The sequence below is a fragment of the Cnephaeus nilssonii genome (assembly GCF_951640355.1).
Source record: "Cnephaeus nilssonii genome assembly, chromosome: 11".
NCBI classification, from domain to species: domain Eukaryota; kingdom Metazoa; phylum Chordata; class Mammalia; order Chiroptera; family Vespertilionidae; genus Cnephaeus; species Cnephaeus nilssonii.
In genome coordinates, this window is record NC_137082.1 from 4,088,381 (window position 1) to 4,112,566 (window position 24,186).

General features: G+C 55.9%; 1 protein-coding gene across 1 annotated transcript in view; it reads right to left on the minus strand.

Annotated features, from left to right (window-relative positions):
* The window catches only part of PHACTR3 (phosphatase and actin regulator 3), a gene marked incomplete at its 5' end in the record, with an annotated part of 160,218 nt that overhangs the window by 59,481 nt on the left and 76,551 nt on the right, over positions 1-24,186 (minus strand). The window contains one exon of the mRNA XM_079784633.1: positions 567-728. Within this exon, the coding sequence (XP_079640759.1) occupies positions 567-728 (162 nt within the window). The remainder of the gene's footprint in view (positions 1-566; positions 729-24,186) is intronic.

Here is a 24,186-nt window from a genome sequence, read left to right on the forward strand (position 1 = left end):
ACGGTCACAGTTCCCAGTGTGCCTGCGGGGGCAGCGGCAGAACTCCCCCGAGGTGAGAGGAGCAGCCGGAGGTGCGTGGGGGACCTGCGGGTCCTCTAAGGGGAGGGCATGGGGACACGGTACCCCCACAGGGGGCCTCTTCAGGAAGCGTGCAGAGCCGAGGGCCGCCCTCCAAACCTCCAGGGGGCTCTTGGGGGCCCCGGGCCCAGCGTGGTCAAAGTGGGTTCCTGTGCAGGAAGGCTGGGTGCTTGTTCCTCGGGGGGGGGGGGGGGGGGTCAGCCAGGAGAGCTTGTGACAAGCCAGGGTCTCTGCAGCCTGGCCCTGGCTTTTTCACGAGGTCCCGGGTGACGTGTGTGCCCCTAGGGTCTGGGTGGTAAGTGGGTCATGGTGCTGACCTGTCCCAGCAGGTGGATGAGCCTGGAAGGCCCGCTGGAGGGGGCGACCCGGGGAGGCTGAGCAGCTCCTGGCTGTCAGAGGCCACGGCAGCCCGTCCCGTGTGGGGCTGGGGGGACATCGGCCACAAAAAGCACAGCAACAATGACACCCACCACGTTCCCAGGGCTCACCGGACGTCGTCTGCTTCAGTTTTTCATTTTTCTTTTTCCTCCATTTCCAGGGTTTGAAGATCCTGCCCAGGGTGGCCAGCCTGCTGTTCCTCCTGGCAGGGGGTGTGCGAATCCCTGAGACCAGATATTCTGAGCGCACTGGGGGCGTGGGGTCCATCTCATCTGTAAGACAACACCGAGGGGGCTCAGGGGTCACCAATCCCACGTGACTCCCTGAGGAGCCACTGCGATTCTGCAGAGCCGGGCGTGTCCCGGGTGGCCCGTGCCGGCCCTCAGAGAGCGTGTGTTTCATTTTCCTTCTGTGAGCCCCTCCCCTGCAGCCCCCCCACAGCCCACCGGAAGCCCTAACCAGACTCTGCCTGCAGCACAGCAATCTGAAGACAGCGAGTTCCAGGGCGGAACTCTCCCACCCCAGGACCTTTGCTCGCGCTGCGCCCTCCTCCTGTGCTGCTCGCCCTGCCGCTGCTTCTGTGCTCTGTGCCCTTCAGCTGCTCAGCTGACCTGGCCTCCTCAGGAAGTCTTTCTTCCTCTTGTCCCAGGTGAGGTCCAGCCCTGGCCCCTGCTCCAGAAGTGACCCACACGGCCACCAAGGAGCCGCAACGAGCTGGCGCCCACCCCGCCCACTCAGCTGCCAGCTCTGCCACGGCCCCGGGCAGGCCTGGCCATGCTCCTCGTGGACAGCGGAGAATGACTAAGTCCAGGAGTGGACAGAGCGAAGCGACCGGATCCCTTCCTCATTCAGAAAACGAGGCCATTGGCACGCTCAGCAGGGAGCAGAGAGACGGGGCCGAGGAAGCTCACAGCATTGCTGCCACACAGGAGACTGGTGCCAACCACATGCCCCTGGACAGGGTGCCGCTGGGTCATCGTCCCTCCTTCTGAGAACCATGCACAGACTTGGGAAGATAAAGCAGACGGTGTGAGCAGACACCTGCTGTGTCTCATGGACGGTCTGCGGGGGCGGGGGGAAGAGGGACTGGGAGAGAGGATGGCGTGGGCTCCCCACAGGCCGTATGAGAGGTGTATTTTTTTTTTTTAAGATAGAATGGAAAACAAAACATGACTAAGGCAATGTATCACCCAGGGCGGGAGTCGACAATGGGACACTAGTCAGGACGGGCCAGCCAACGGGGCCAGGCCAATGGGTGTGTTCTCTCTCTCTCTTTCTGTTAATTGACCACGAGTCGTGTGTGCAGGGGCTGCAGCCACAGCTGGTCCATAGACCAACGCTGGCCGGGTGGGAGGTATTTTATCCAGGACAAACTTGGGTGTCTTATTTCAGAACCTCTCCCTCCAGGCTCAGCAACCAGTAAGGCACCAAAGGAATGACATTCTCCACTTGTTTTCTGCTGTAATCCTGAGGCCCTGCACCCAGTAGGAGCCTGGGACATGCAGGAGAGGGATGATCAAGCCAGGGGGATCCAAGGGTGCCAGGCAGGATCCCTCCTCCATCCTTGCCCCAGCTCCTCGCCAGGTGTGTAGGATGCAGCCGGTCCTCCTTTCCTGGAGACAGTTTATTCCCTGATATTCCTTCCTGCGCCCACAGGCGCCAGATGGAGCGGAACGGCCAGTGCCACGTGTTCCGGGAGCGCTGGCTGTCTGAAGGCACTGTGGGCATAATCTGCAAAGACCTGGCCAGGTCTCCCCAAGCCGGGGGTTCGTTTGAAGACGAAGACAAGACCCCAGAGATGAGCTGGGAATGATGGAGCACCATCACCCCTTTCTTTATACCTCCTCGCCTGGCCCACCAAGGAGGAGTGGCAGGTGTGAGAAACACAGGCCTCACAAGGTGAAATGAACATGGAGGAAAGCCAGAGGAAGGGGATTTGGACGGGGCCGCAGCGGCCAGGGGTAGAGGCCTCACACGGGCACCAGAGGAGGGCACACGGGCAGCTCTGAGCTTCCGGTGGGCAAAGCAGAAAGGAGCAGCACGAAGGATAGACCACAGATCGGACCACAAATCCCACCCCACTTGCTACCTGCATTGCTGAGACCCTGGGCCAGGTCCCCAGACGCAGGAAGAGTGAGGTCAAGTGCTTGGAGGAAGAATGCAGCCGTGAGGGCCCTGGGGACCTTCCGCTCCAAAGGCCTGATTCGTTCATGTGCTGGGCGGGCAGCATGCTTAGTCTGGGGGACCCCTCGGGGCCTGCTCTCATCAGGGAGCACAGACCCCCAAGCCCAGGGGCCTGAAGGAGGACACACCTGCTCCCCACCTCCCCAGGTGGCTCAGGCCAGGGCCAGGCGGGTGAGGGCTCCTGAACACTGTGACTTGCAACCCAAGAATAGAAAGTTCAGGAGCCAGGCTGTGCCGCTCAGTGCAGGAATTCCATATAAACACCTGAGAGCAGAGAGGGCACGAGTGTGTCAACAACTGTGGGCATGGGGGTCCCAGTGAGCGGAGGTGGGCCTGGGTCCTTCTGGGCATGGAGTGGGCTCTGCACGCGTGAGGGTTGGTGTGAATGTGGGTGGGTGGGTGGGTGGGTATGTAGGAGATGGGTGTGTGGGAATGTGTGGACCTGCATGGCGGGCACTTACGTATGTGGGTGAGCATGTGCATACCTGGGTGGGTGTGCGTGCACCCCTACATATGTGCCCCTAGAGAAGGGCGGGCTGGGCATGCTGCCGCTTCCCTCCGTCGCAGCCTCTGAATCTCTGAGTGCCTCTGGAGTTTCCAGGGAACGCCCTGCCCTTCTCACCCTGGGAGGATCCACGGGGAAGATACATTAGCAGGCCCGCTGCCCTCTAAATAGCTCAGGTGCTAAGTCCCGGCACCTCTGCTGCCTGTGATACATTAGCCGTTAATTAACGAAAGTGTTTCCACAGGGGCGTGAGGAGGTACAACACACAGCCTCGGGCCAGGCGGGGCCCTGGGTGCCCAGGCGAAGGATGGGGCAGCCGCGGGCGCCTGCTGACATTACGCACTGAGCTGAAGGCACAGGCGCCACTCCCTCCCAGTCCCCTATCAGGCTCAGGGCAGCTGGAGCTCGTCCCCAGTACCCAACACCACCCACCTCCCATTGGTGGATCCCATAAACCTGCAAGTCAGGCACGTTCTAGAATAGGCAGCGAGGAACACCAATGCCACAGCCTCAGTCACTGAGCTTACAGCTCATCTTCAAGCCTGGCGCAGGGCCAACTCTCTTATTTATAATATTCCCTTCCATCCCAGCCCTGGCCACTCTGATATCATCCTGGGTGCAGGGATTATTGTTATTTTTCCATGAGCACAGGCACTGTGGCTGTCTTGCCCAACACTGTGTCCCTGGCATCTTCACCGATGCCCAGCACCCATGAAGTGCTCCAATAAACACACCTGCTCAACCTGTGAACCTGGGATGCTCGTGTGGGAGCCAGGACCTAGCCCTGTCCATCTGAGTCCAAAGTCCACCCCTTAGTCATGCCAGGCATTTCCGCTTTCTTGCCTCTTGACCACTGACCCAACCCTGACTCCTCTTTCCACATCCCCAGGACACCTGGCCTTAAAGCACAGTGGAAGGAGACAGGTTAGGCACCAATGCCATGTGCTGCATGGCTGGCCTCTCGGGAGACAGGCACCATCTGTATTAGACATGTCGGAACATGATTTCTGAGTGTTTATTTATTCACTCACCAACTCACTCATCAATATCAGCGGAGGCCCGCTGTGCACCAGGGCCGCGCTGAGTTTGAATCCAGTCAACACGAGGTGCTGTCTCACGTGGCATGAAGCTCACCTGCTTATCAAGGGAGCAGGAAGACAATGAACAAGAGAACAATGAGGTACCCCTCAAAACAGACATGCGCTACGGAAGCTGTAAATCAGAAGCCGGGATAAGGAACAACAGCGTGTGGCCTCGGTGTCTTCCCTGAGTCCGTCTCTGCCCAGACGCAGAAGGAAGTGGTGCTGGACTCTCTGCTCTGCTGGCTCACTGACCACAGGGGAACCTGTGCACGGAATCAGTAGGAAGAATAGACGGGGATTGCAACTGCGGAGCAAACACTTCTGAGAAGCAGTTCTGAAAACTCTGAGAAGTGGGGCATTTGACTTGGGCCTTGCAGATTGAGTAGGTGTTGAATAAAAGGTGCAGATCCATCAAAGCCTGACAGGACATTGTGACTGGAGAATGGGGAGTAATGCAGGGAAGTGAGAGCTGATGTCCCTAGCCTGAGGTTGAGTAACATTTCCATGCATAAAAGTGAGATGCCAACTTTCTATGGTGCTGACTAATGACCAACACACACACACAAATAAACATACACAAAACTAGCATCCATAACTAATAGGAAGGGTATAATCTCAAAGTAAGAAAAGAATCTTTTAATTAAACACATATTGATACATGAGAAAAATAACGAGGCCATGTTGTCCTTCATGTACTAATTTGCTGGCAGGGTCTGTGCACTTGAATCTGAGAACTCTTAGGCCGGAGCGCCTGGCTGCCGGAATGGAGGGGATGGAGCGAGGCTGCGGCCTGGCCAAGAGGAGCTGTGTGTGGTCGTGACAGAAGCCCTGAGGGTGCAGGAATCACTGGGGAACCTGCTGTGAGATCAGCATTGCGGGAAGGCCTCACAGAATGTTGGGGCGATGGGCAGATTGCAGGGGAACAAGACGGAAGGCAGGGAGGCTGGTTGAGAGGGAACAGGCAGGTGAGGGCAGTGGGGCCAGTGAAGAAAGGAGGGAGGAACCAGAGATGTCACCAAAGCAGAGTCCTCCTCGGAACAGGGAGAGGGATCAAGGGGAGACATGGACGCCCATGGGAGACCGGGAAGACCAAGCTTTGTTTTGCTGCCACCATCATGGCCCGTGCGTGTGACAAGCTGTGCCCTGAGCCCCTAGCATGGATGAGCTCGTCCCGTTCCCACCCAGACCCTAGAGGACAGGTGACTGTTTTCATTGCCCACATTTCAAAGGCAAAAATGGAGGCAAAGAGAAGTGAAATCATTTCCCCAGGTCACGCGGCCAAAGCCCTTATCCTGACCCCTGGTTAGAGCACAGGGAACAGATACTGTCGTCAGGGACACAGGATGAGGGAGGAGAAGCAGGGAGGGCAGAGGTCATTATAGCAGCAACTGTGGTAAAGTCAGGGCATTTAGGGTCCAAAAGACCAGTGAGTGGCACATGTCCCGGCTGCAAGAAACAGCTTGACGGCGTCTACAAAGCAAGTGCTGGGCGTTCTAACCGCCCCGCCGCCAGGACGGGTCTGTCTGGACCTCCCAAGCCACATCTTCAAATAGATCTGAAGTCTCCCAGATGCATAAGCATCCCTGCCTGGCCTGGTCCACTCCTCCTGGAAGATTCTTGCGTAACAACGGGAGAGGGGATACTTGGGAGCACTGATCAATATGAACAGAACTAGGGCTCCACATGAGCACATCCAGGAAGGAGCACTGTCGCTTCTCAGCATGACGGAACTGAACTGGGCGGGGCGGGTGGGGCAGGCAGGGCAGGCGGAGGCAGCAAGAAGGGCTAATTCATTCAAAGGGGACAACTCCTGGGGGAGGGGGGCTGCGTTCCCAGGGCTTCTGCCGGCTGTCCTGGGCTGACAGCACACCCATCAGAACCCTGGTCAGTGATGGCCCATGTCAGAAGCACCGCTACTGTCCCGGTGCCGAGGACCAGGACCCGGACAGCACCTCTCCCTCCTCCTCTGGCACCCAGCACAGTGCCTGGCACATGGTTGGAGGAATGAAGGAGTGAGTGAGTGAATGAAGGAATGAATGAATGAGAGACTCATCCTGAGATATGAAAACTGAAACAAAATTGAAACGCAGGTCCGTGGTTATCAACAACCACCTGGGCCCCTCAACGCGGAATAATTGCAATTCCTCCGCAACCACCAGGCCTCTGCTGGCCGTCACCTCTTCCGGCAGCCACCTCAGCCGCCCTTAACACGGATGGCAGCCCTCTCCCTTGCTCATCAGTGGAGGTGTAAGAAACACAGAGGAGGAAGCAAGGCCCTGGAGTATGTGAGTCGGATCCTGCCTGATGTAGGAGATGAGATTTTTAAATGTCCCAGTGGTGGCCGCGGAATTCTTCTGCGAGTTCAAGCAGACAACCCTAGGGGGCGTGGATGACCTTTTCAGCTCCATTTCACAGTCAGAAAGTGGAGACTGAGGGCGGAGCCACACAGCTCTTAAGTGCTGGGTCTGGGACTGGCATCCAGGCTCACTGATCTAATGTTCACCATCTGGGCATGGCACCAGCGTTTCCCAAAGTGTGTTCCATGGAACCCTAGCATGGGGGATGCTTCGTGGGTGGAAAACACTGTCTACACTCAAAGCCTTCCCTGAAGAGTCCCACCACATAGTATCAGAGGAAAGGCTCTGAGAAGTCCTGCAGTAAGCACTCCTATTCGTCCGTTGAGCCAGCTTTTCCTAAACAGATGGGCCGGGCAACCCTATTCACACCTTGATGCCCAGATAGCAATAACCACACGAAAGCTGTCAAACGCAGCTGGCGCAATAGACCCGAGGAACACACTCCTGCTGAGTAGTGTTAATGACGACGTAGTTTTGGAATATACAAGATCCTCCCCGATATCTCTGTTCCAAAGATAACAGGATTCTCTAAGATCGTAGCAGAGGTTGGGCCTCAAATTTTCCCAAGTCTCTAAGCTTCTTCCAGCTGTCTGAGCACCACCCTCCCTCCCGTCCCTCCCCACCCTCCCCAGCAAGGATGCTGAAATTGGGACCAGATAACCGGGCATCATTTGTGCCTGGGACACCAGTGGAAAAATCAAGACGTTATTAAAGTGATTAACGTGCCTTCTTTCCCCTCACATGTCTGGTGGAAAAAACAGCGCATCTCACTAGAAGGCCCATCTGCTTAGTATCAACCCCGTGATTCTGCCAGCGGGCCCGGGTGCCTGCCAGACATATGGCCAGTGCTCCAAGTGAAAATCAGCTTAGCTTCGTAAATAAAGCGGCTCTGAGACACAGCGCACAGAGCTTCGAACCAGGAGTTACACATGAAGAGGTCGGGTCCGGGAAGCGGGAGGACACTGGGAAAGCTGCCTCGTCATTGCATCATCCCAGCCCTTCGTTGCTACAGGGCCTAGTAGGACGCCACGTATTTGCACGCACACAAATTCTTATACAAATGCTTTTGGGTCCTAGCTGATTTGGCTCAGTGGATAGAGCGTCGGCCTGCGGACCAAAGAGTCCCGGGTTCAATTCTGGCCAAGGGCACGTACCTTGGTTGCAGGTTCCTCACCGGCCCAGACCCTGTTGGGCCCATGCAGGAGGCAACCAGTTGATGTGTTTCTCTCACATTGATGTTTATTTCTGTCTTTCCCTCTCTCTTTCACTCTCCCTAAAAATCAATGGAAAAATATCCTTGGGTGAGGATTAACACACACACACACACACACACACACACACACACACACACACACACAAATGTTTTTGGGAGATGCCCAAGACTCTGCAAAGACTTAAAAACTGCTTTGCCAGACATCCTCCTAAAGACTGAGTTTTACAGAAGAGAAAAATTAGTGTTTCAGGGGCAGATCAGCAGAGCAGTGTCAGTTTAGACAAATAATATTGTCGGACTTCTTCAACGCCTGAGTCCCAACCCTGACTTCCTTTTTTTTTTAATTTTTAAAAATATGTTTTTATTGATTTTAGAGAGAGAGGAAGGGAAAGGGAAAGAGAGAGAGAGAAGCATCGATGTGAGAGAGAAACACTGATTGGCTCCCTCCGGCACTCCGTGCATGTGCCCTGAGCAGGTGACCTTTTGGTTCATGGGATGACGCTCCAACCAACGGAGCCACACCGGCCAGGGCCCAACCCTGACTCTCTAAAGCTCAGGTGTGAGATGAGGTTCTTCTAGCACATCAGTCAAAGCTTAAGGACAGACAAGTGTTACTTTTTTAGAAATATGCACACTTTAGCATTTTTTTTAGAGGAATTAAAACACATTTTAAATGCTGGGAAGATTCTGAGCCAAACGATTTGTATTTTGAAACATGTTCTACACTCGGTTAGGTGAGGTCAGAAATAGGCACGTGTTTTCTGGGAAGGGCCAGAGAGTAAATATCTCGGACTCCACGGGCCCCACGTTGTTGCGACGCCCCCACTCGGCTGCCACAGGGTGAACGCAGCTGTCGATGGCGTGCCAGTTCCGAGGCAGGGCTACACTTCAATGCAACTGTTTACAGAAACCAATGGCAGGCGGATTTGGTCTACGGGCCCTCATTTGCCAACTCCTGCCTTCAGTGGTCCCTTTGGCAATGTCTTCAGGGAAACAGTTCCAGTGCGCGCTCTAAGAAGGGAGAGGGAGAGAAGGAATAGTTTCTGATCCTGATCCCTTTCCCTGGCCCCCACATTAACCTGGGGGCCCAGGCCAGCCTCAGTCTCCCCCAGCAACTCTGCAGCCGCCTGCCTCCTTGGCTTTCCCGCGCCTGGATTCCTGCCTCACGAGGCAAACAGGGTCTGACACCACTCCCACACTTAATGTCACAGTGATGTTCAGGATGAAACACCAAATCCAACTGTGACCCCCCCGCCAACCTCCTGACCGCTGCTTTCTAAGCTTACCTCACACCATGCCCTCCCCGCTATGCTCCAGTTGTAGCTCTTTCTTGTCTGCTCCGACTCATCACGTTTCTCACACCACAGGGCTGCCTCCCATGCCAGTCCCTCTGGAGGCAACACTTTTCCTCAACGAACTCCTATTCACCCCCTGTGGTCTCATCCTCCATACCCATCTGTCAGGTTTGCTGCTATTTTTTCCGCCATAGTCTTCAGTGCAATTTATAATTAGCTGTTTTTTAAAAATAAATCTTTATTGTTCAGATTATTATAGTTGTTCCTCCTTTTCCCCCCCATAACTCCCCTCTACCCGTTTCCCACCCCCACCCCATGCCCTTACCGCCCCCCCCGTGTCCTCATCCATAGGTGTACGATTTTTGTCCAGTCTATTCCCGCACCCCCCACACCCCTTTCCCCCCCGAGAATTATCAGTCCACTCCCTTTCTATGCCCCTGATTCTATTATATTCACAAGTTTATTTTGTTCATCAGATTTTTTATTCACTTGATTTTTAGATTCACTTGTTGATAGATATGTATTTGTTGTTCATAATTTTTATCTTTACTTTTTTCTTCTTCCTCTTCTTAAAGAATATTTTTCAGCATTTCATATAATACTGGTTTGGCGGTGATGAACTCCTTTAGCTTTTTCTTATCTGTGAAGCTCTTTATATGACTTTCAATTCTGAATGATAGCTTTGCTGGGTAGAGTACTCTTGGTTGTAGGTTCTTGCTATTCATCACTTTGAATATTTCTTGCCACTCCCGTCTGGCCTGCATAGTTTCTGTTGAGAAATCAGCTGACAGTCATATGGGTACTCCCTTGTAGGTAACTAACTGTTTTTCTCTTGCTGCTTTTAATATTCTCTCTTTGTCTTTTGCTCTTGGCATTTTAATTATGACGTGTCTTGGTGTGGTCCTCTTTGGATTCCTTTTGTTTTGGGGTTTTCTGTGCCTCCTGGACTTGTAAGTCTATTTCTTTCACCAGGTGGAAGTTTTCTGTCATTATTTCTTCAAATAGGTTTTCAATATCTTGCTCTCTCTCTTCTTCTGGCACCCCCATAATTAGGATGTTGGTACACTTGAAGTTGTAAGGAGGCTCCTTACACTATCTTCATATTTTTGAATTCTTTTTTCTTTTTGCTTTTCTGGTTGGGTGCTTTTTGCTTCTTCGTATTTCAAATCTTTGACTTGATTCTTGTGATCCTCTAGTCTGCTGTTGGATCTCTGTATATTATTTTTTATTTCAGTAAGTGTATGCTTAATTTCTAGTTGGTCCTTTTTCATATCCTCGAGGGTCTCACTAAATTTATCGGTGGTTTCTAGATGATTCTTGAAAAATCTTATAACCGTAGTTTTGAACTCTAAATCCAGTAGTTTGCTTTCCTCCATTTCTGTCATTTGTGACCTGTTAATTTGTCTCCGCATTTTGGCTGCTTTCCTGTGTTGATAGAGTGGCTTTGTGTGCTAGGTGTCCTATAGGGCCCAGTGGCTAGAGCCTCCCCAATTACCTGAGGTGGACACTCTTGGTGCACCCCTTTGTGGGCTGTGTGCACAGTCTTGTTGTAGTTAAGCCTTGATTGTTGTTGGTATCACTGGGAGGAATTGACCTCCAGACCAATTGGCTCTGAGGATCAGCTGTATCTGTGATGGGAGAACTTCTATGCTAGAGACACCCTTATGGGCAAGACTTGCTTCAGTGGGGCTTTGGTGCTCACTGAGTCTGCCCCCTGAGTGTGTCCCTTATGGATCTGAAGAGTTATAATCTGGATGGTCCCACTCTGACCCCTGGGTACACTACCTCTTGGATCTCCAAGAAGGTGCAAATTTAGCCTCTGCCTGAGGCCACCCAGCAGGAGCTACAGAGAGATCTGCAGATTCCTCTTCTTTGTTTGGGTTTTGGAGGTGCCCAGATGAGGCCCAGCTGTGAAGCAATGCAAGCTGCTGTGGGGCCTTGGGCCTTCTTTTGGATGTTCTGAGTCTCTCTGACCCAGCTACAGTTTGTTAGGTCATTTTAGATTGCAAAGGGCCAGGGCATTCATATGCAAAAGCCTCTGCACACAGCTTGGGTGGGGCGGGGTCTCAGGGAATCAACAGGGCAGAGCAAACAGCTATGGCTGATCCTCAGCCCTGCCCTAAGAGGCCCCGGGGTCTCAGTGTCCCTCGGTAATCACTGTAAGCACCTCAGAGAAAACCGCCCTCGAGTTCCGCCCGATGCCAGACAGTCTAGTTTCTCCCCAGTATGACTCTGGGTCCCCAGAGTCTTGCCCGGAACTGAATTTCAGAGCAGTCAGGAGCTTGTGTCTCCCTCCATATTGAAAAAGACAACCGAGTCCTCAGTTGCCAGCCCTTTCCTCTCTCGCCTCCATACCTCTGCACTTTACTTCCGCACCTCCTCTGAGTCTCGGTGTGCTTTTCTCTTTCCTTATAGTTGTAGAATTTCCACTCAGCAAGCCTTCCTGTGGTTCTGGATGATGTCCATTTTGTCTTTTAGTTGTAGCTTTGAAGTGGTTGTGCGAGGCAGCTGTTTAGGTGTTTACCTATGCCGCCATCTTGGTTTCTCCTATAATTAGCTGTTGATGTGTGTTCATTAGTTTAATGTCCCTCTTAGCTAACTGACCATGAAAACAGAGACCACGTGCATCCTGTGTAACTCGCTGCCCAGGCTCTGAAACAGAATCCAAATCCAGGGAGGCCCTGCAAGGCATCAGCCAGCATTTGAGAACCCGAAGGAAAGGCGCTGCTCACGTTCCCAGCCCCTAAGCATGGGGAGCTGGTCCAGGCACATCGGGGACGGATGATCCCACCAGAACAAGGCAGGTGTCCGGGACTTACTACACTGGCTCCTTCCTGAACTGGGTGAGTCTCTGCCACCCTACACTCTGCCTGGCTCTGCTCGTTCTGGCACCGAGCAGTTGATTTGTGGCGGCTGCTGGAGAGCTCCCACCACAGAGCAGAGGGTGTTGGGCTCCAATGCCTGCAGGTGTCTGTGCTTCCGTCATCATCATGGCCACCTGCCTCACCGTGGGCCCTGGCCGGGCCCTGGCTCCGCTGGCGATTTTCATGGAAGTGAAGAGTGAGATGGATACAACCTAACAAGCCACAAGTCTGCAGTGCACGCTTTCTGGGAAGTCACACGGTGACAGGCCAGCCTGGGAACCTGCCCTGCAGACGGAGCCTGTCTGCTCAGAACGTCCCGAAGCTCCCCTGTTGTGGCAGCTCCCTCTGCAGCGCCCAGCCTGGCGTCTCCCTTCACGCCCTCCCTCTGCAGAGCTGGGAGCCTGGGGTCCAGGGGAAGCTGGTCCGGACACCACACGACGAGATAACACACACCAGGACTGTGACTCATGCAGATTTGAACGAGCCAGGAAAACAAAGGTTCGATCAGTGTGCAAACTTTGAACTTAGCCTTAAATTAGAAATTTGGTAAAGATGGCGTATTTCACAGCATTCTGGCTGTGGGAATTGTAAACGTGCTCCCGTGACCACCAACGGACTGTAGCTGACGCTTCAACACTGCCCTGCGCCGGAGCACATCAGAAATTGTGCAGATTTTGAATGAGGTGGCAGCCTGCTCCTCCAGGCGTGTCTCGGGGGGTGAGCAGAACACGGCCCTGCACTGACCCGTAGCAGGTACAGAAGCTGGCCTGAGCCAATGACCGACATCACACAAGCCACCCCCAGCCCCCTGGCCTCTGGGTGGGGCCAACTCCGAGGAGCAGCTGCCCTCGGCACCCCCTCGCCTTGGCCCTGGCCCCTTTCCTGTGTGGCTTTCCCTGTCTGTCACCAGTGTCTCCTGGGAGCACTTTCCCTCTAACCCTTGGCCTGGAGTCACCTTGCAAACCCCCAAACTAACACAGCCATCTACTCTGTGCTGGGTGCTGGAGTGGTGCTGATGAGCAAAACTAGATGCGGTGCTTGACCTCACTGAGCTCACAGCCCACCTGGGCTCACGGCCCACCTGGGCTCACGGCCCACCTGGGCTCACGGCCCACTTGGGCTCACGGCCCACCTGGGCTCTCAGACATCAATCAATGAATCGAATGCACAGGTGCATCGTGGCAGCCAGGTAAGTGTTTGGGGAGCAGGAGAGAGCACGTAATGGGAGCTGGACACATTTCCTACAAGAGGTGACTCAAGCTCAGGTGAGAAGAATGAGCAGGGCCGAGCACTTTTCATTGTGAAGAAAAAGTACAAATCCCCTGGGAAGGGGCTCATTCACACCTCTCTCCAAAGAGCTTCACTGCCCATTCGTCTCGCCTGCCTCTCCTTAGGCGCCGCGTGGTAAAGAGCTGAGTACAGTCCAGAAAGGCTCCCCGTGGACGGGAGCCTCTCACCAGGCAAAGGAGGGTTTACAGGTCCACTGCTCACCCACCCACGGGTGCCCAGCCCAGAGCATGACAAAAGCACACCTTGTCCACCTGCTTCAGAGGCTGTGGTCCCCAAATGACCCCAGTCTTCCCCACTGAGATGCCTCTTTAAATGTCATTACTCTCCAACTCCCTTTATAAGCATAAAATGTCGGAAGGTTCTTGGTCACAGTTCCCAGCCCACGAGGCAATCCCCTGTGGTGGTTTAAATGCATAGTTAGAAGTGAGTCCGTGGGGACCGCTTGGGTCTGGCCTCAGCCATCATCCCTCCTGGCCCATTAAGTAATGAAGTTACGCCCAGAGCACCACGGGGAGCAGGAGGGGCTCTGCTCGGAGCCTCCGACCCCTGCGGCGCCCCTGCTCGTGGGGACAGGAAGTGCGGTGGGTGCTCTTGTGGGCACCAGTTTTGTGACTCAACATGCAACTGCTCAGAGCAGTGTGACCGGTGTGTCAGAGATGTTCGGGACAATCACGAGAGTGGGCGAGGATGTGGGGCACCGGAGCCCTCACGAGCTGGGCTGGCGCCGATCCCACACAGAGCCATGGCCCGGCCGGGTCCCTGCACTTGTTGCTGGAAGGACTCCATCAATCAGGGCAGTCCCACCCAAACTTAGTGCTCAGCCAGGACCTCCTGACGGAGCGGGCTGTGGGCTGGTTCTGCGCAGCCCGGGGTGGCACTGCCCAGAGGGTTCCACGGGCCAGAACGGACTGGCTGCGAACCCAAGTCCCCATTCACTGCCGAAATGTGGCAACCCCCTGCCCCACCCCGCGCCTTGGCTTCCTGACGTCTATGAAACAGGATGGCATTAGCTGTTAGCACCTCCTGGGAATGGCCATCGTCAGGACTGAGCGCCTGCAGGCTCATGGACACTCCCTGCGGTGTCTGGCCACGGCGGTTTAGCCAGCATAGCTGCCGTCCCCTCATCGGCATCCTGGGTCCCCGGCTGGCTCCTTGCATCACCATCTCTGGCCACAGTCCGCCTCTCGGTGAATATCTGCCGATGAGTGAAGACATGACGCAGGCCCTGGGCAAAGTTGCAGTTTTCAAGGGAATCACAAAAAGCAAGCGCTTTGATCAAGTCTTTGATTTTCAACAGAATGGGTTTTCCCCTCCGACATCAAAACACAAAGACCAATGAAAAACCACCAGGGGTTCCTGGTGGAACCTGTAAGGTCTGAGTGAGATGCTGCCAGGAGGGGTGGCCCAGGGCAGATTCTTAAGGCTCTTGGAGAGCCACAATCCCGGTCAAAGACCTGGAAAGAAATACACAGCAAGGATATTCGCAGAGCCCGTGTCCTGATATCAATGGAGACGCAGGGAAGCGTGTGCAGCCCAGGCTCCTGCGGAAGGGCTGTGGTGGGAGGGCTGGGGCTGCGCGGGGAGCCTGACCGGGACCCAGCACAGTGGGGACTGGAGGGCGGCCCGTGCGAGCGGATGCGTCCGCTGGGTGTCCTGGAGGGTCCAGCCAGAGAGAGCACTGCAGGACACACCACGGCGCCCAGCCCAGTGAGCAAAGGGGACGCAATGAAGAGACAGAGGACGTGGCCTCCGTCTGTGCAAGCCGCCTGGGCCCCCAGGAGCCAGCAGGTGTGGTGAGGACCCCTTGGTGCGGGGCTCCCCCAAGGAAATGAGTGTCCCGATGCTGGCCTCCTGTGAGGCTGTGCTGCCCTTCAGCATCGCCGCGGGAGGGGGCGGGTGGTGCCCCTCCTCCCTGAAGACGGCCGCCAGCAAGACCGTCCCTCTGCCCCCGTCGGCGCTGCCGGGGAGACCTGGAGGCTGCGGGGATTTGGAGAAACACAGCCGGCCGCTTTCTCGGGGTTGCGGTCTCACAGACGCTCAGAAACAGCCCAGGCCTCCGCGCAGGGGACGCAGCGGGCTCCACCTCACACCAGGCAGGAGCGCGGTCAGGCCCCATCCTCCGGGGCTCTCAGGGCCCCCCGTGACCAGGTCACCTTCTCTAGGGCCCCCCCGTGACCAGGTCACCTTCTCTCAGGGCCCCCCCCGTGACCAGGTCACCTTCTCTCAGGGCACCCCCCCCATGACCAGGTCACCTTCTCTAGGGCCCCCCCATGACCAGGTCACCTTCTCTAGGGCCCCCCCGTGACCAGGTCACCTTCTCTCAGGGCCCCCCCGTGACCAGGTCACCTTCTCTAGGGCCCCACGTGACCAGGTCACCTTCTCTAGGGCCCCCCCCGTGACCAGGTCACCTTCTCTAGGGCCCCCCCCCCGTGACCAGGTCACCTTCTCTAGGGCCCCCCTGTGACCAGGTCACCTTCTCTAGGGCCCCCCCCCCTGTGACCAGGTCACCTTCTCTAGGGCCCCCCCGTGACCAGATCACCTTCTCTAGGGCCCCCCCGTGACCAGGTCACCTTCTCTAGGGCCCCCCCGTGACCAGATCACCTTCTCTAGGGCCCCCCCCCGTGACCAGGTCACCTTCTCTAGGGCCCCCCTGTGACCAGGTCACCTTCTCTAGGGCCCCCCCCCCTGTGACCAGGTCACCTTCTCTAGGGCCCCCCCGTGACCAGATCACCTTCTCTAGGGCCCCCCCGTGACCAGGTCACCTTCTCTAGGGCCCCCCCGTGACCAGATCACCTTCTCTAGGGCCCCCCCCGTGACCAGGTCACCTTCTCTAGGGCCCCCCCGTGACCAGATCACCTTCTCTAGGGCCCCCCCGTGACCAGGTCACCTTCTCTAGGGCCGCCCCCCCTTGTGACCAGGTCACCTTCTCTAGGGCCCCCCCGTGACCAGGTCACCTTCTCTAGGGCCGCCCCCCCTTGTGACCAGGTCACCTTCTCTCAGGGCCCCCCCTGTGACCAGGTCACCTTCTCTAGGGCCCCCCCCATGACCAGGTCACCTTCTCTAGGGCCCCCCCGTGACCAGGTCACCTTCTCTAGGCCCCCCCCGTGACCAGGTCACCTTCTCTAGGGCCCCCCCCGTGACCAGGTCACCTTCTCTAGGGCCCCCCCGTGACCAGGTCACCTTCTCTAGGGCCGCCCCCCCTTGTGACCAGGTCACCTTCTCTCAGGCCCCCCCGTGACCAGGTCACCTTATCTCAGGCCCCCCCGTGACCAGGTCACCTTCTCTAGGGCCCCCCCATGACCAGGTCACCTTCTCTAGGGCCCCCCCATGACCAGGTCACCTTCTCTAGGGCCCCCCTGTGACCAGGTCACCTTCTCTAGGGCCCCCCCCATGACCAGGTCACCTTCTCTAGGGGCCCCCCATGACCAGGTCACCTTCTCTAGGGCCCCCCGTGACCAGGTCACCTTCTATAGGGCCCCCCCCCCTGTGACCAGGTCACCTTCTATAGGGCCCCCCGTGACCAGGTCACCTTCTCTAGGGCCCCCCGTGACCAGGTCACCTTCTCTAGGGCCCCCCTGTGACCAGGTCACCTTCTCTAGGGCCCCCCCGTGACCAGGTCACCTTCTCTAGGGCCCCCCCATGACCAGGTCACCTTCTCTAGGCCCCCCCCCCGTGACCAGGTCACCTTCTCTAGGGCCCCCTGTGACCAGGTCACCTTCTCTAGGGCCCCCCCCCCCCGTGACCAGGTCACCTTCTCTAAGCCCCCCCGTGACCAGGTCACCTTCTATAGGGCCCCCCCGTGACCAGGTCACCTTCTCTAGCCCCCCCCCCCCCCGTGACCAGGTCACCTTCTCTAGGGCACCCCCCCTGTGACCAGGTCACCTTCTCTCAGGGCCCCCCGTGACCAGGTCACCTTCTCTAGGGCCCCCTGTGACCAGGTCACCTTCTCTAGGGCCCCCCCGTGACCAGGTCACCTTCTCTAGGGCCCCCCGTGACCAGGTCACCTTCTCTAGGGCCCCCCCCCGTGACCAGGTCACCTTCTCTAGGGCCCCCCCATGACCAGGTCACCTTCTATAGGGCCCCCCCGTGACCAGGTCACCTTCTCTAGGGCCCCCCGTGACCAGGTCACCTTCTCTAGGCCCCCCCCCCTGTGACCAGGTCACCTTCTATAGGGCCCCCCGTGACCAGGTCACCTTCTCTAGGGCCCCCCGTGACCAGGTCACCTTCTCTCAGGGCCCCCCGTGACCAGGTCACCTTCTCTAGGGCCCCCCCATGACCAGGTCACCTTCTATAGGGCCCCCCGTGACCAGGTCACCTTCTCTAGGGCCCCCCCCCTGTGACCAGGTCACCTTCTCTAGGGCCCCCCCCCCCCGTGACCAGGTCACCTTCTCTAGGCCCCCCCCCCCCCCGTGACCAGGTCACCTTCTCTAGGTCCCCCCCGTGACCAGGTCACCTTCTCTAGGCCCCCCCCCCCTGTGACCAGGTCACCTTCTCTAGGGGCCCCCCCCCTGTGACCAGGTCACCTTCTCTAGGGCCCCCCCGTGACCAGGTCACCTTCTCTAGCCCCCCCCCCCCTGTGACCAGGTCACCTTCTCTAGGGCCCCCCGTGACCAGGTCACCTTCTCTAGGGCCCCCCCCCTGTGACCAGGTCACCTTCTCCAGGGCCCCCCCCCCCCGTGACCAGGTCACCTTCTCTAGGCCCCCCCGTGACCAGGTCACCTTCTCTAGGGCCCCCCCATGACCAGGTCACCTTCTCTAGGGCCCCCCCATGACCAGGTCACCTTCTCTAGGCCCCCCCCCTGTGACCAGGTCACCTTCTCTAGGCCCCCCCTCCTGTGACCAGGTCACCTTCTCTAGGGCCCCCCCATGACCAGGTCACCTTCTCTCAGGCACCCTCCCCGTGACCAGGTCACCTTCTCTAGGGCCCCCCTGTGACCAGGTCACCTTCTCTAGGGCCCCCCTGTGACCAGGTCACCTTCTCTAGGGCCCCCCCCATGACCAGGTCACCTTCTCTCAGGCACCCTCCCCGTGACCAGGTCACCTTCTCTAGGGCCCCCCCATGACCAGGTCACCTTCTCTAGGGCCCCCCCATGACCAGGTCACCTTCTCTAGGGCCCCCCCCCCATGACCAGGTCACTTTCTCTAGGGCCCCCCCATGACCAGGTCACCTTCTCTCAGGGCCCCCCGTAACCAGGTCACCTTCCCTGGGGCTCTCAGGGGATTCCAACTGTGACCGGCCAGCTCATCGAAGACCATTAGTGTTCGCAGATGCTCAGCTCCCCCCTTGTTGAAGTCAGCTTGCATCTGTGACTTGCTCATGTTCACACCAGTCACACCCATGATGACACTGGGGGAGAAGCCAGGCACAAAGTCCCCCAAAGTCTGTTTGGATCTCCCCAAACCAAGGCTGCGTTGGGAGTACTCATTTAATCCAACTATTTCCCATGGAGGAGGGTGCTGTGTCCTTCGGGCTAAGAGCATAAAATCCAGCTAAAGCCCCACAGAACCTGGCGGCCTCGCGGTCACCTCAGGAAGAGAAGTAAAGGGAGAAAATCCCTTTAAAGATAAGCTACAAATAAGGGAAAGTGACTTTCGCCCCAGTGTGCCACCTGTTTCCCCAGCCCCTGGGGGCCCATCATTAATGTATTCATCTGGCATTCCCGAGGGCTAAACACTCATCTATTAAAACAACCTCATGAACAACACACTCAACACATTAAATTTTCACGAGATCTAATGGGCGCTCAGCTGGATAAGGAGTGGCACTCTTGAGCGCGGGGTCCCTGTCATCAGGCTCTCTGGTGAGGACAGGAGGCCACACAGGCCAGCCACGGTGGCTTCACGAACAGCTGCTCACGGCACGGGACAGACTGCGGCTGAAAGACCGTGGCTTCCTTTTGAACACAGAGCTGTGCCAGGGGCTGATTTCCTCAAGGTTTAACCCGACATGTTGTCTCAGACCAGACCCTTCGAAACTGTCAATATGTGGCTGTCACTGACTTCCAAATGTCCATTCCTACACATGACCCCGCTGTAGGTTGAAACTAGGTCTCGCTGTATAATGAAAGACACAAAGACGGAATACGGCTGGACCGTTTGGGGGAGACTTTCTCCTACATCCTCACCCCCACACTGAGTCCGTGCGTGCCATCATGCTGCTCCACTGTCCCTGCCTTCCACCAGGCGCTGCGCCTTGCAGATGGCCCGGCCAGGGGAGGCGCTGGCCCTGGGGCTCGGGACCGGCTGGCGCTCGGCCACCACCACAGCGTCCTCACCCCTTCCCGATGGGACCAGATGGAAGCGCTGGGCATAGGAAGCATTCTGATCCCGCGTCCAAGGCAAGGAAACGCACCATGCTCTTTCCTCAGGAACAGAGCCAAGCGATGTGGGAGACGCCGTGCAGATAACCCGGCGCCTCGGGAAGGAGAATCGGAAATTCGAGGGTCTGCAAGGGGGTCAAAGTCTCTGACCATGAGAGCCACATGCGAACAGGATGTAAAGACAAGTCGCTGTACAGATCCCAGACGGTGAGCCATAGGCAGTGACTGGCTGGGGCTTGGGGGTTGTCTCCCTTGGAAAGGGATAGGAACTAAGTATTTGGGGACTGGCGGGCCAGCTCATCGCAGACTATTAGTGTTCAAAGATCCTCACCTCATGAGCCACGTTCCTATTCTCGCGCTGCTGCTTCCTGCCTGTGGCCGTGCAGGCAGGTGGGGGCGGGTGTAGGGAGGAGCACCTGCCAAGCTGGTGTGATAAGCAGAGTCCTTTTGCTGCCTGTGATCAACGCACAGCACGGAGAGGAACGGATGTCCCGGGGGTCACAGCAGCAGGAGCCCAGCTCATCCTGACTGATGCCCCCCCCCGCCCCGCCCACGCCCCCGGCCCGGTGCACAGACACAGGCCCAGCCTGACTGAATCCGAGCAGCACCGTCACTGCCACAGGGACAGGCTCCGGGTGGCGGGGGGACCCAGCTGGGCCCCGGAGGCCGAGTGCCAGGACTTGCTAGGAACGTGGGACTGACACTTGTCCCACAGCAGGACTGCTGGGCTTTGAGAGCCAGCCCGGGCTCTTCCCAGCCACTTGCAGAGAGGCCTTAGGGAGGGATTCCTACGGACGTGGTCGGCGCCATGGGGCAACACAGCGCCCGTGTGACCCCCTGGGCCACCCCCTGGGCGCAGCTCTGCCAGGCCATGAGCCGTCTGCACTCGCCCACGTCAGTCATCTCTGCCCCACACCTGTCACTAAACACTTCGATTCTGCATCTTTGTAGGAAGACAACCGGAGCGGGTTTGAGAGAAGCACCTCGGGAAGGCCCGCACACCAGCTGAAGCAACTCCGGGGCTCCAAGCCCGGCAGACAAAGCCCCCAGCTCCACACCACACAGCCTGAGCCGGGCCCCCCAGCCGGGCTGGGGACGGTCCCCGTCTGTGGAGCTTGGGTTGTCAAACGGAGGGGCAGCTAGTCGATCCAGCTTCCTGTGTATGTGTGTGACCCTGTGTGTCCACTTTCTAGGCAAAAACAAGCCTGGAACAGGCAAAGCAGAACAAACACTTCTTTCCCCAATTACCAGCTCTGGGGAAAGGCTCAATGATCTTTCCAGGCCGGAGCGGAACGTCCATTCACGCCAATAGGATCTGGGCAGGAGCCCGAGGAGCACTGGCTTCTGGGAGCCGGGAACGCTGGTCTCGGCCCTGGGAGGGGCCACGTGAGCATCCTACAGGCCTGGCCACTGGCCAGAGTCTGAGCGTCATTGTCAGGATCCCCATGTTCACAAAAGCCTCAGAAGAGATGGTCTGTACAGAGGGGCCCAGGAGGGGTAAATATTTCAAACATGCTGCGGTTTTGGAACCTAGCCATGTCATTTCCTCATAATGATATAAACTTATAATTAATAGATAATATCTAAATATGTACCGAGGGAGGCTAGGTGGTTACATATATAAGGAAGCTGCAGTTATTAAAAATCCAGAAGAAGAACTTAGTGTGAATAAGAGAAGCGGGTCTACTATGAAGCATGCATTTCACATCCATGGCAACAATGGGCCATTTAAAGGCTGGGCTGAGTCTGACCTGACTCACAAGGTCAGGGTGTCATGAGATGAAGGACAAATATAAAGATAAGAACTAGAAAAAAAACAATGAGTGAGTAGCTACATCTGACTTGGGGATTGGGAGCACCATCTAAGAGAGAAGCAATTTACAAAGCCTTAAAGAAAAAATACTCATACATTTACCTAAGAATCTATATATATATAAAAGGCTAATATGCAAAGTGTCCCCTCGGGAGTTGACTGGGAGACCAGGAGTTTGATTGCTCGCTATGATGTGTGCTGACCTCCAGGGGGTGGGCAGAATGAAGAAGGCCCCAGCCAGCAGCTGGAAGGCTCTGATTGTCCCTGATCACCAGCCAGGCCTAGGGACCCTACCCATGCACGAATTTCATGCACCAGGCCTCTAGTCTTTAAATAATCCTCTGACCATGAAAATACACCATCTAAAGAAAAATAAAACAGGATGCTACTCAGTGGAGAAAGTATTTTTAACATTTACAAGAACATATCAGTCCAGTAAGTGGACCCCTGCACCACTCTTTGTGGGGTGGGAGTTGATTGGAGGAGACACTTCATTCTTTGCTGATGAGCTTGAAGCTCAGCATCTTCTCTCTGAAGCGTTACTTAGCAGAAGCGTGTAAAAGCCCAAGCATGTCCAGGCCCTTGCACACGAGAACCCAGGGCTACAGGCTGACTGTGGAAAGGAGAGAAGATGTCTCAGATCCCAGTGGGAAGCAGCTTCCAGCATAAGTTTCCACACAATGAAATACCATTCCCTACTAAAAATCACGTTTTTAAAGAAATCTTTCGAAAATGAGGAATTTAAATGAAAAAAAGCAGAATGCAAAACTAAATACAGAGAACTACCTGCATTTTGCTCCCAAAGATGCGATGTGTATATACGCAACTTTCACGCAGTTGGTAAGGTGACCTTGGCATCTTCTCAGGGCGGCCACACCGGAGAGTGAACAGGGCAGGGAGGCCTGCTTGGCTGGGGTTTAGGGTCTGACGAGATCACACACATGCGCGCGCGCGCACACACACACACACACACACACACACACACACACGTGAAGAAAATACACTGAAAGGCCAACGATATTTAAAGAACTAGGGGTAACGATGTTCTTTCTTACATTTAAGTGAAAATGTTTCCATCACTCACTTGTCCTATGTTTGTGACTGGAAATGAGACTTCGGTTGAAACCCTCTCCACCTCCTACGAGGACACAATCCGTGCCTGGGAACGGCCACGAGCACCTGGCCGGTGTGTGCCGAAAGCTGCCCTCCTGGGCTGCTGGGCGTCACCTAAATCTCTCTCCCTGAGAATAATTCCCTCTGTCAGAAGCAAGACTGGGCGAGGGGGAAGAATCTGCGGCAGCGATCCGCCTACTATATTTGAAAAATCGAAATGACCTTTCGAAAGACTTGGACCTAAAATAAACCCATGACTCAGAAACAAGTGATCCTAGTGACTAAATGTCCTTGTAAAAATACTTCAGACCGTCCCCACTGTGGTAACTCCCCACACCAAAAGAAGGCCGTCCCGCTCCGAGGTACCGACAAGAAGATGGGAATTATGTCGGTAATTTCAAGACCTGTTCAAAACAAATGTATTTATGGTGCTTATCCACACGCAGGAACGGGGACTGTCCAGGGTGGAAGAGACAGGAAGGAAGGGCGAGGAGGAGCCCTTAGAGAAGGTCTCATTGAATGTGATCCTGCAACACGTTTGTTTAGGATGATCCAACATGGACGGCTCCACCCTCATCCAGAGGGAGGAGGGTGTGGACTGGCCTCCAGCAGCAGATGCCCGGCCGCATGTCCTGGCCCCACCCACACTGCCCGAGTGCGACCACATTCCCCACGCTGCGCTCTCCGTCTCTCCTAATGGAAGGACGTGACCAGCGTAGAGGAAGGCTGTCAGCTCGAGGAGCATCAGTGTGGTCACTGAATCCCTCGTTCATCGCACAGTTTGCAAACCTCTGCACCTTGGCCCAGGTGCTGTTCGAGGCTGGGGGTGTGGCCTGGTGTGGTCCCTCCCTCGCTGCAGAGGCAGGTAACAAACAAGCCGACATTTCAAGGAGTGAGAAACCCAATAAAGGAAGTCAAAGCAGGAGTTTGTGAAGGACAGTTGCTGGGCTTGTTGACTCCTTTCAAGAGAGTGCAGGGAGGGCTGCTCAGAGGATGTGTCACTTGAGCTGAGACCTGGACAGTGGAAGACCGGGGCTAAGAGCTCACTCGGTTCCCATGTCTGGCAGCTTACGAACCAGCACCACAGACAGTTCCGTGGCCTCTGTACACGCCAGGCGATGAGTAAGACCTTCTCTGGGAGGTAAGTCAGATCAGACCTTGAACTTAAAATATGAATCTGCAGCTGTCCAGCCTTCTCCGCCCCCTCTATGCCTTTCCCAATATGTCTCTCTTTTCAAAATATTTATCTAATTTCTCTGAATAATTCTTTAAAATTAAAAAAACACAGAGTATGATATATTGCACCAAACTGGCAGTGGCTCAAGCTTCTGTTTTGGGGTGTGTGTGTGTGATTATATGTATAATTTATACGAAACGAAGCGTTACTGATAAAGGTGAGCTCCAACCCCGGGTTGGTAAGTATCTGCCCGGGCCTCTCCCAGGGCTGGTTCACACGCTCCCCTCCCTGCCCTTCCTCATACCACGCTTACATGATCTGCATGATATTTAATTGTGGGTTTAGGTTTAAAAACATGGAGTCACATTATATATATTGTTTTGCAATCTGCCCTTGTCACGGAACTTTAGTTCACTACTTTCCCCACTGTCCAGTGTCCCTGGGTCGGGACACACTACCTCGCACATACCTGGGCCCTCCGACAGCCATTCGGTTGTGTTCAGTTTTCTGAGATTAC